The following is a 12803-nucleotide window of genomic DNA, read 5'->3' on the forward strand; positions in this document are numbered from 1 at the left end:
TGTGCAGTAGATAATCTTATAAATAATACGTGATATATATAGCAGCAAACATTAAATGCATACACATGTATAGTATGATTGCGATATAATATTTACTGCATTTTGGCGCCAATTTCAAAATTCTTCACGTTTCTACAGTGCACTGCTACTGGGTTGTTCCAGAAGTTTCAGTAAAGCATTAGATACTACAGTCATATATACATAATGCATGAGCCAAACAGATATTAAAAATGAATCCTAAATTACCGATAAACCCTAATACTTGACGTACCCGGGTCAACACGGACTCCCCCTGTATTAATCATGCAGTATCATGACACGACATGAGTATGGCTGATTGGACACTTCTGTGTGCACTACATGGTGATTCTCCGTTTAATGGCAGTATTGGGTTCAGATGTTGTTGCAATATTATGATTTTAGTGTTTGATTTTAAGGGATTGAGCCTTTCTGTACTCCAGTAACATTTGGTTTTGTTGAAGATGTCTCGACTCGAGTCCTCTATTATATACCTGTATTATGGTTTAACTTATACTGTTGCAGCCTATTTTAGGTGGGCATTGGCTCCTCGCCCATGCATTTTTGGATGGTTAGCCTCTTCTGGCTAATCGTCTACACATTCATTTTGTGAGGAAAATGCCAGATTTGTTACGGAAATATTGTCGAACTTAACCGCAAATGTACAACTATAAACGTGTTCGCGAAATTGTGGCCACATTTAATAAACCAGTCTGTTTTAAATTTGTGTTGTATATTAGTCGGGCTTTGATATTTGATATTTGAAAGCCCCTGTGCTTGAAAATGGACAGTTTTTATGTTGATCAGACACAGAACAAGTCACCAAAGTTATGATGTCTGGTGTCAAAGTCGATGCGTCGTACATGTCTTTACCAGATATTTAAAAAAAATTTGTAATAAAATCTTGAACGAAAATGTAAATATCCCATGTCCTCAAAGGTACTTCATTGCTGACGTAGGGAACTCGTTATATTTGTTGCCTTTTTATTAGATATTTGTTTCATCAGATTTGATTTAAATAACTTCTATTGTATTTTTATCATTTTGTATATATTTGTGTAAAATGAATTTCGCCCAATTTCTACATTATTATTCCACTCGGGATTTTATATAAGTATTTGATAAATACAGAAAATATTGAAGTATTCGGTTATCGTGAATGTTTATTTTTTATATGGACGAACAACTTAGGCCCTTCTGGTAAGTTTATGAGTAATTTTTAAGGTTTTAGGGCTTTTCTTTATTTCAAATTCATTTTGGGGAAAGTGCACAGAAAGAGGTCGCTTTCTGGGCCAGTTCCATCCTTTGTCGAGTGCAAAACAAAAAAAGATATTTTTGTTTCTACCAAAAGAGTTGGAAGTCCAAGTTCAAATGGGTAAAAGAAAGTAATCATGGACCAAATGATGCATTTTGCACGCTCTGCAATTCACATATATACATTGGATCATCAGCAATTAAAATTAAAAGTAAAATGTAGACTGGTGATTTTTTTAATAATCATTAGTAAATACATTTCGACAAAATTTTTAAAGAATACAGAATAATAATTTAATATTTAAACATTTCTTTCTTTTCAGTTTCACAGATAATTGGGGATGGCAACATGACAGTGCTGATGGAGCAATTTCCTGAGTTCCAGTTGTCAGCTGAAGAAAAGCTACCATTTGACACGGTGTAGAAACATTTTGGGCATCAATATCAGACTTGGATGATATTTTTAACAACAAGAAGTGTCTTTCTTAACTTGTAAAAGCTATTTTTGTTCTCCTAAATAGCAATTATAATTGTGAAATAGCCGTTTGTGTTGTAATGAAAATTTGTACAGAATTCAGATCAGAGCTTAAAAATGATATATTATGTGCCTTATCATCATGTAAATTTAACCAAACATGCAATTGTATTGAATATTCACCTACTTATGATGTTCTGAAAGCAGCAAATCAAGCTACTGTTGAATATGATAAAAGTTTACAGTCAGGACTTATTATGGTATACCATTGTCCGTCAGTCCGTCCATCGTCCACACTTTGGACAATAACTCAAAAACACTTTCACCCACTTTTATGAAACTCTTGTGAATTGTTCATATCTATTGAACTAAGCTCCCTTTAGATTTTTATAAATTTCAGATTTTTTGTTTCCATGTTACGAAGTTTTTTTACACAAAAAGGGGGATTTTCAAGTTTTAGGACAATAACTCAAAAACACTTACACCTACTTAAATGAAACATAGGTGAATTGTCTATATTTATTGACATAAGCTCCCTTTTGATTTTTATGAATTTCAGATTTATCGTTTCAGTGTAATGAATTTTTATACTTAAAAAAGGGGGATTTTCAAGTTTTCGGACAATAACTCAAACACTTTAACCAACTTTTATAAAACTTTGTGGTGTATTGTTCATATCTATTGACATAAGCTCCCTGTCGATTTTTATAAATTTCAGATTTTTCGTTTAATTGTTATGATTTTTTTTACTTAAAAAATGGGGGATTTTCAAGTTTTCGAACAATAAGTTATAAAAACACTTTCACTAACTTAAATGAAACTTTTGTGAATTGTTCATATCTATTGAAGTGAGCTCCCTTCTTATTTGTTTAAATGTCAAATTTTATGTTTCTGTGTTATGAAGTTTTACTCTGTGAAAAAAAAGGCGGAAACGGCCAAGGAAATTTTATTTGTTGAAAAATCGTTGAAAACGGACCATTTGTTATGATGATCAACTAATAAATATAAAAGGTACTTGGTAACCTTGTCAGAAAAGTGTTTTGAACAAGATAGAAATGTATGGGTGAAAAATCAAGACAACAAACTTAGTTAAAATCTTGAGGTAGCCTTGATAGTGCTAAATTTTTTGTGCATTTTTTTATTTACTTTTTTTTTGGGGGGGGAGGGTATTTGACAGGGCTCATATTATTTCTAGTTAATCATCTAAATTCATTAAAGGCATAAAGACAAGTCAAAAGGACAGTGGGCGTATCATGCGCTTGAAGCGCCGCTCTTTATTTATATATATAAAAAATTGTACAACATTTAAAAAATGTCTGCTCATACATCACACGTCTTCACACGCTTTTTGTCATGTCATGTCATGACATGATTTCCTATTCTTAGAGGTTGGCAACTATGTGTGGGACTTCTTATAGAGACATCACTTTCAACAAAACCAATTTGAGCCATTCATATTTCAGAGCATCTACTTGTACATATGAACTTGTTAAGGATGTCTGTAAAGTTCAAAGCTTAGTCCATTTATTTTTTTTAAGTTTGAAGCCTACCTGTTAACCCTCCCTTTTTAGGAGGGAGAATCCTTCTTTTTAGGTCAATCTTTCTCTGTGGGAAAGTCTCAAATGTGGGAGACACAAATCTCCCTCTTTCACAAATCTTCCCCTCCAAAACATCCTCTAAAACTAAGACGTAAGAAATTTTATTTGAAGTTGGGTTTAAGTATAACATAAAACATAAGCTCTGTAGAGCTTTTAGCCGAAATACATATAACAAAACATAATAAATAATAAAACAAGACACATACAAGAAGCACAGCACATAAAATTCACAAGACACACACAGTACAATGAAATGAATAATAAATGTTAGTTGAGATACTATGTTACTCAAAATGGTTGGAAAAATAAAAGCAGAACTAGAACGCAACTAAAAATTAAGATCTGCAAGAGCCACATCAGCATGAGCTGCCATTCCAGTTATTAATGAGGCTTTTAAACTGGTTCAAATTTGACTGAGAATGAATTTCATTTGGCAGCTCATTCCAGAGTGTGGCCCCAGCATACCTTACTGAGTGTAAATCAAATCCTGTGTTCTTACCCTAGGAACTTCTGACAAATTGTCCTTCCGAGTAATTAGATTTTTTTAAAGTTATAATGTCATGTAAATAAGTTGGAGACTTTTTATATATAATTTTAAAAACTTCTATTGCCATAAAGCGAAGACGTCTTATTTTAAGAGATGGAAAACCAGATTTTAAAAGTAATTCTTGATATGTACATTCATAATTTTCATGAATAAAGCGCCAGGCGCATTCTTGTATTTTCTCCATCTTTAGTATTGCCCTCCCCACAGAAATGCCAAACCACTGGACAGTAATTAAAATTAGACATTATAAAAGAATAGTAAATTGTTAACCTTCCCAATTTTGACAAATGTTGTCCAATGCTTTTTAAAACGTTTAACTGCCTGGGCGCTTTTTTACATATATTTGTAATGTGAATATTAAATTTCATTTGATAATCAATTGTCACCCCCAGGAGCTTCACTTCATATTCACAAACAATTTCATTCCCGTCCAAATTAAATTTTAGATCCCTATTTTTAGTCTTTTTCCCTTTCATTTTCTAGAGTTTTGACTAATCCGTCGATGTCAAAGCCTGAGTGTGACAAAGTATTATCATCTGCATAGTTATATAAAGTACTTTCTGTAGCAAAAGTGAAAATATCGTTTAAAAATATATTAAACAGTACAGGTCCAAGGATAGAACCTTGGGGAACTCCTTTATATATATTTTGCCATGTACTAAATACAAACCCTACTCTGACACACTGTGTTCTATCAGATAAATAACTATATATTAAATCAACTGCATTTTCAGATAGACCATAAGATCTTAACTTTAGTAACATTAAATCATGTGGTAGACAGTCGAAGGCCTTTGAGAGGTCCATCAATACAGCAGCAACATATTTCTTATCGTGGACTGCTTTTTTCCAGTCCTCAATTACTTTTAGTAATGCTGTATTACAGCCGTACCCTGGCCTAAAGGCAGATAAAGAGGGATGAAAAATCTTATCAAAATAATCAATTATCAGCTGGTAAATGGCTCTCTCGAAGATCTTCGACATTGCAGGTAAAATACTAACAGGTCTGTACTTTCTGACCTCAGGTGGGCTATTTTTCTAATGTAATGGTACTACCCGAGCCTTTTTAAGAGTGTCAGGAAATGTTGATTTTTCTAATGACATATTCACAAGTTTAGTGATAGGCTCTCATAAAGCTGATTTTCCCATTTTTAACATTTTCACAGATATACCATCTATTCCGGTGCCTTTATTTACATTTATTTTATTTATCTGGATTTCTACAAAATCATATTGAATCTTTTCAAAATTTAAGTTACCTTCTACTTTACTATTTTCAGCTATAGCTGTAACACTAGGATGGTTTACATCTGTTGGGCACCTGCCACTCCCAATATCTCTACATTAACAAAAAACTTAAACAGATTTCCTACATTTGATTGGTCTTAACTGAAATATTACACAAATTATGTTTTATTATTTTAAACAGCTTATTAAATTTATATAAAAACAATGTTTATGCAACATAATATTCATTGAGAAAATATCAATAAATGATCAATCCTGTTGTTGTACTACTTGTAATTACTCAAATCTTTGTTAGAAACCCTTAGTAGATTAAAGAGATCATCATAGATTTTATATCATTGTGTTATCTTTTTACTTGGATTTCTAGCAAAATTATCTTTTTTCTACACAAAAGATCATAATGCTAAATCTCCTAAGCAAAACTGAAAAAAAGGAAGATTTCCCTCTTTGAGAATTTAAAAGGTTATTAGGTATGTTGAAGTGTTTTTCTAAGTTGAATATACAAAAGGCAATATGGTTAGATTACTGGATCTACATTTTTTTTTAGTACTGACTGGTTTCCTAATGTTTTTGGGAATGAGCCCATCGTCAGAAGAAGGAAGGAATTTGCTTCATATGCAAATGATTTTACTTTTTTTTTATTGTTAACAGTCAAAGACAAGTGTAATATTGAGTTCTTATCAGATACCAGGAATGAAATACTTTATTCAGATTCCCAGTACTGCTAAATATCCAACTTTTTGCATGGCACATCATTTTGAACCAACCAGACATATTAAAACAAATATCAATGTCCAAATGAAAAAAGAAAGGTTGCAGGTCAGAGGTTATTTATACCAGAGATGATGTTTGAAGTAACAATTTGGAATTCCCTGCTGAAATTTTGTAAATTTGGAGTATATTTTTCTTTGGGAATGGGGCAAAAATGTGGACTTAAAGTAAAGGTTGGAAAATCAGACCCCAATTGCCTTAAGTGATAGACAGGTATAGACAGATATATCATATCATTTGTGTCTTTAATATTGATATATAATATAGATAAATACCCTCTAGGCCCATTTAGTTTTTAAAAATCCGTTGCTGTTGGCTGCAATGGTAAACATAAAGATTTTCACTAAGAGGTTTTGCCTCAGGCCAATATGACCTACCTTGGACCTACATGTGTACAATTAAGCAAATATAGAAAATCACTATATAATAATATCATAGTAATTTTGGCTCTACTGTAATTCATACATGTTATAAAAAAAGTCTGAGTGGTGTAGTTCTTTGCATGAACAAAATATCACAAACATAGATAACTAAAATCTTAAACAATTATTTACTAAAACAGGGGAATCTAATACTAATACAATACAGGTACAAATCAATATCTACATCACTTCTATGCACATAAAACATTTCATTTTTTGTTCACCTTTTTAGATTGCCACCAGTCTCTCCTGTTATTCCTTGGATGGAAGTTAACATCACTATATAAAAATCTTGAAAACATACAAACATCATTTAGGAAACATTAACATTAAGAAAATCACATTCAAAACACATTTATTACTGTTAACAAAGTTCTATAACTGTCATAGTAATAGACAAAAGCAGGAAATTCCTGGGTAGAAAAAATAATGTGACAAAGATGTGAATAGTATATCCCTTCGAATGGATGATAGTATGATAAGGCCTATTAAGAAAAATTCATGGGCTAATTTTGCATTCTAATTAAGTCTAAACTCTAAATGGTAAATACTAAGGCCTTTTATGACCCCCAAATCACCACCCTGAAGTGATATACCTTCAAATATTAGACATAAGAAAATCTGAAATACTAGTAATATGCTTTCAGTTGCAGTATCGTATGAATTATGGAGAATCATCCTTTGTATGGAAAAAGGAAGAAGAAAGTAGGACCTTGTCCTAATCCTTTGTTTTGTTTTTGGTTGCAAGAATGGAAAGATGATGCAGCTGAAAAAGGCATTAAAACACAATATGTGTATGCAAAGGTTTGTAACTAAAAATGTTAGTGTGTACAGATTAGATTTTATGATATTTGTGCTGCACTCATGCTCTGAAAGGTTCAGAGATTTAGTAAGAATAAACATTTTCAATTTAGTGCATAATCTTGTAAGGTATTTGTATATAGAACATACAGTGTATTAACTTTTTATTTTCCAACTGCAATTATTATTAATTTCTTGTTACATGCACTTTCACAGTTCAGGAACTTTTCAAATTTGAACATATTTATTACCAGTTTTCTGTCATGAGTGTGTGCACTAGCTCACTAAGACTATATAAGCTTCTTTGTATCTGTCATGGTCTACCAATTACTTTTCATATGACCATGACTGCCATTGCTAATTTTCATTTAAAATATTTTATTGATCTAAATCAAGTACATTGGACAACAGGCTGTGCCTATAATTTGAGATTGCTTATTTTAGACCACAGGGGTCAGAAACAAGCATTTTCATTATATCTGGACAAAAACAAAAATAGAAGTGAGAGGATACCATAAAATTCCATTCCTCCAAAGAAAGCTAGAATTGATTTTGGGGATTGTGACAGGAAGCATTTTTGAATAATGGGCCACTTTGATTCTTGTCAAATTCTTATCGTGTGTCAAATATTTAGAATCATACTTCAGAGATGTATCATGCTTGAATGATGTGTCTATACTTGGCCCATTTGTTCAAGGTACAATCTTTGCAGTTGTATCAAGCTGTGCCCAGTGAAGCATTATATTTGGTTATATAAGATAATATCTAGAAAACTGTAATTAATAGATACTTTCAGTTGTTGAAATAATTCTGATGACAAGGCTTACAATAGGGTCAAAATTTTATGAAGAATCATAGCCAGTGTCCTTAAAAGGCCAAAATGTCAATTTCTGTGATTTGGCATAAAACTTGAAAGCCATTATATTATAGACAGAAAAAAAAACTTTCATTGATGATATTATCTCTTTGGCAAGGATTTATTAAATACTGTTAAATTTGGATTCAGCAAATTGGACTTTGTAATTTGAAATTTAGCAAATTGGACTTAGTAATTTAGGATTCATTGGCGAACTTGGAAATGACAATTTGAGGTGCTACCTTTTCTCCACAATTATTGTTTTTTTGTTTTTAAGTTTAACTTGCCCAAAGGGCCATGTGAGCTGTTGACATCACATTTTGTCTGTTATCATAATAGTCTGCCGTCGTTAACAATTTTTCAAAATTCTTCTCTGAAACACACTGAGCCAGTTTGAACCATGAACAATGGTATGAAAGTTCCTTGGATTGTTCTGCATTGAAATGATTTGGGATTTGTGATCTGTCAAAAAACATGGCAACTGTTACTAAAAATGGAACATAGGAATCAGACAGAGGTTTATCTCAAATATCTCCAAAACCATTTGGTTTAGCCAAATTCTGACTTGGTGAATGCGTTAAGCATGATGAGATATATCTGAGGTGAGTTTTTTTTATGGTAATCTGTTAAGACATGTTTGAGTTATTGCCTTCTTCGACATCTTTTTGCTATTTTTATTGTTATGACTTAAAAAAAATTTCTCCTCAGAAACCACTGTACAGAATTAAATGAAAATTGATATGATTATTCCTTTGGTATGAGAGTCAGGAATTTTTATCCAAGAAAAAACATGGTTGCTTTTACAAAAATATTTTACAGGATATTTCTATACATGATGAAGGTGTGCAGGGTCAAAGGATTTTGATTTTCATGAAATATTATGGAAATTGCTGATAGCAAGACTTGGTCATTTTCATCAGAAATAGGGCTATATGGCTTGTCCAGGTATCTCCTCCTGTAGTTTTTGAACTACATCTAGTGTGCAAGGTCTTAGGATTTTGATTTTTTTGGAATATTAAGGAACTGGGTGATAGTTGCACTTTGGAATATTACAGAACTGGGTGATAGTTGGACTTAACATTTTTTATGTGTCCATCAGTCCGTCCATCAATCCTCTTTTTCTCATCGCAAGTATTTATGCAGATTAGCCTAACATACCAAATATTTACTGCATCAACTAACGGTACATAACCTTTCTGATTCTGCAAATCATGTCTTCATACAGAAATAAACATGTTCTAAATTTGGCAAATTTAGCGAGGGGGGCATCATTAGTGTCTTAAAGACACATTTGATTTATTAAAAAAATTACTAATTGCAAATGATGTGGGGGCTCCTATGACAAACAGGGCTTCTAGTTTTTATCTGGTGTCAACTGCTTTGACCATTTAATATTACAGGCATTGAAGTCACTCAAGAACTATCCACTACCAATTGCATCAGGGAGAGATTGCAAGATGTTAGAATATTTTGGTATGTCAATACTCAAGTTCAATTTAATTAGAATGTGTAGCAGACATTGAGTAATTGAAATTGATTGCAATTAATTAAGTACAAAAAGTAATCAACAACAACTGATTATCAAAATGTACTCAATTATGTATTTTTATGAGATTAACACTTCATAGTCTTCAAAAAAAGAGCAAGTTTTAGATACTTCTTTTCATGATCTTTACTTTGAATATACAATGAAAAGAAACAATACTTTTTGTTTAATGTTATAATAAACATTTTTAATGAAATGTAATAACCAAATGTTAAATAAATGTTATGACAAATTTTTTTGCCCTTCTGGCCAAAAGGGCCATGTAAGCTGTTGCCAGCACATGGCATTGTCATTGTCATTAACAGCTAGGCCAAATTGAACCAAACTTAGTATGAATGCTCCATAGGATACTCGCATAGGACTTATGTGGGAATTTTTTATTTTCTGAAAAACATGGCTGCCCTTTATGTAAAACAGAATGTAGTGGTCAGACAGAAGTTTGTTGCATATATATAGAAAACTTTTAGGTTTAGCCAAATTTTGACATAGAGAAAAAAGTGTTTAGCATGTTGAGATCTATTAGTGGTCAAATTTTTGTGTAAATCTGTCAGACAATGTTGGAGTTATGGTTTTTTCGCTATTTTCAATGTTATTTCTTTCAAAAATCTTCTCTCGAAACAACTTGGGCAATTCGAACCATGAACAATGATATGGATGTTCCTCAGAGTGTTCTGCATAGAACTGATTTTGTGATTTGTGATCTGTCAAAAAAAACATGGCCACTGTTGCTAAAAATAAAACATAGGGGTCAGACAGAAGTGATTTGCATATATCTCCAAAACTTTTAGGTTTAGCCAGACAGACTTAAGTGTTCAGCATGATGAGATCTATCAGTGGTTTAATTAACATGTTAATCTGTTTAGCCATGTTGGAGTTATTGCCCTTCTTTGACATCTCTTTGCTATTTTTAATGTTATTACTTTGAAAAAATTTTCTCCTCAGAAACTACTGGACAGACACTAATGAAAATTGATATGATTGTTCCTTAGGCATGAGCATTAGGAATTTTTATTCTTCCGGGAATGTTACCATGGGTATGGAAATGTTGTTTTAGATGTTAAGTGTAGAATTAGAGAAAGAGAATCTAACTTAGCTTCCTTTTGTCATTTATACATGTATTTCTACAATCTCAAAGATTAAATGTTGAAAATCCTGTGAATAGCCTTAAAATTTAAAAATATAAAGGTTTCCATGATAGAAGTACAATAATCAACTGATTTTATATTTCTTAAAGACCCATGCAGGTCCGGGTGTCAAAAGAATAGGCCTGCAGCAGTGCTAAGCTTGTCATAAAAGGCGACTAAATAGTGCTCAGAACCTTAGCCGGGGGATAGGGCGTTCTGCCCTCAGAGCAACTGGGTTGTGTGCCCCAGGTGGTGGAATGGGGTACCCCTGGCGTGTTACATGCTGGGGTTGTGAGGCTATAATACGGAAAACCTGATCGCAAACCATAGTTGTGCACCGTGTTGGGAAAGATGCCACGTTCCTCGCACGTTAAAAAACCCTACTGTGGTATTCTCCTGGAGTAGGAACCGTAGGGTAAATTGCCCGACCCTACCCACCTCTCCCTATTTATTGTGGCAATCAAATTTGTCGACCCCATTATCCTGGTGTCCCATCCCGTTTTTCATTTCATCATCATTTCATCATCATTTCATGTTTATTTTATCATCCACTTCATGTTCATCGCCTGAATATAGCTGAAATATGGCTGCTCGGGCATTAAACCCCAACAAACAAACAAACAAACAAACAAACATATATTTCTTAAATATTAATTGATTTAATTGTTGTATGGGCTATTGTTGTTATATTTTCTGAAACCTTCAAAAATTAAAATGAATAACCTTTTATTTTGAAAATATACTTTTCCAGGTGACAAAATATGTAAGATGCTTGATGACAAATTGATCAAACACATAGCTGAATATGGTATGTTTTATAACACAATTTATATTTACGTTCATTCTTCTGCTGTCTATTTTATGAATATTTATCAACTTAAAACTCATAGTATAGAAAGAATTTAGGAGATTCTAATGGCTAAATGACTCACCAAGAAGTAACTTTCATATTACCACAAAAATATATGGTTGCAAAATGGTACTCAAGTACTAGTTAAGTATTTGGATGCTTGTCTGTATTTTAAACATATTGATATAGTTTCAAGCTGTAAAGTTATCATGGCTGTGTTCACTTCATAACACTAATTTATAGCAATTAACAAGGTTAATATAGTCCACAATTTAAAAGACTTTTGTAGCAGTGCTTGTGTACTTATTAACACTTTCATGGATTCACTCATCAGCCCTTGATTTATGTTTCATTGGTAATTAACCTGTTTGGCATGAAATGAAAATTTTAAAATATTGTTAAGTACATGTTGTTTGATGTCCAATATTTTGACAAATTATATGATAAGCCATAATATCAAAATCAAGTAAGAGTTATACACTTTGTCACCATAAGACTGATGTCAAGTCCGACTTAATTAACTAATGGTTAACAGAGTCTTTACATTATACTCTCATACTATCATGTACATTTAAGCTTTTTTAAGGTAAACATGATATCCACAGTTTATTTGAAGCCACCAAATATTTGAGGGTCAGCCATTTTCAAAATTTTCATTTTCCCGCCAATTTTTGTACTTACTGGGATTTCATTGATATTTGGTTTAGTGAGGAAACCTGGTGTCCTGACTTGAATGGTGATGACAAAAGTTGGTTCTGGGCAGCCATTTTATAAATGGCTGGTATTTTGTGTGTCAATTTTTTTACTTACTCAGATTTCAATTATATTTGGTTTCCAGAGGAAACATAGTGTCTTGAGTTGAATGGTGATGGTAAAATTTTGTTCTAGATGACCATTTTTAAAATGGCTACCAGTTTCCCATCAAATTTTTACTTGCTTGGGTTTCAACAATATATAAATGTTATTCTGAGTTAAATGATAATGGTATCATTACCTACTGGCCCTTTAGAACCTCTGTAGCTAGTTACAAGTTACATTAAATGCATTGCAGGGTAGGGCGGTAGGTGGTCAGTATTTTAAACTTCCAGTGTCATGATTCATTCACAGGGAATAGTAAGCTATTTTTAATTGAGTAACCAGTAAGCAATTGGCTAAGAAATCTCCATATCTCATGCAGCGGCCTCACACCTTTTCCCATATTATCATTTTACATTTTTATAGTCTGCCAAAAGTATAATAACTTATTGAAAAAAAGAACCAAGTATGTTTTCTGAGTGAAAATACTTTCGTTAT

General features: G+C 32.4%; 1 protein-coding gene across 3 annotated transcripts in view; it reads left to right on the plus strand.

Annotated features, from left to right (window-relative positions):
* Positions 1-17: 17 nt before the first annotated feature.
* Positions 18-12803, plus strand: part of LOC148623992 (structure-specific endonuclease subunit MUS81-like) — a 47354-nt gene continuing 34568 nt past the window's right edge. Inside the window, exons 1-4 of one of the 3 annotated variants that reach the window (XM_088566386.1) lie at positions 18-363; positions 6981-7137; positions 9391-9463; positions 11412-11468. In XM_088566386.1, coding sequence (XP_088422512.1) covers positions 7000-7137; positions 9391-9463; positions 11412-11468 — 268 coding nt within the window. In that variant the 5' untranslated portion in view covers positions 18-363; positions 6981-6999. The remainder of the gene's footprint in view (positions 364-6980; positions 7138-9390; positions 9464-11411; positions 11469-12803) is intronic. The other 2 variants (XM_088566385.1, XM_088566383.1) reach the window with 2 other exon arrangements.

This window comes from Perna viridis, chromosome 2 (genome assembly GCF_037379345.1).
Source record: "Perna viridis isolate PV_CMFRI_1.1 ecotype Kerala chromosome 2, ASM3737934v1, whole genome shotgun sequence".
Classification (NCBI taxonomy): domain Eukaryota; kingdom Metazoa; phylum Mollusca; class Bivalvia; order Mytilida; family Mytilidae; genus Perna; species Perna viridis.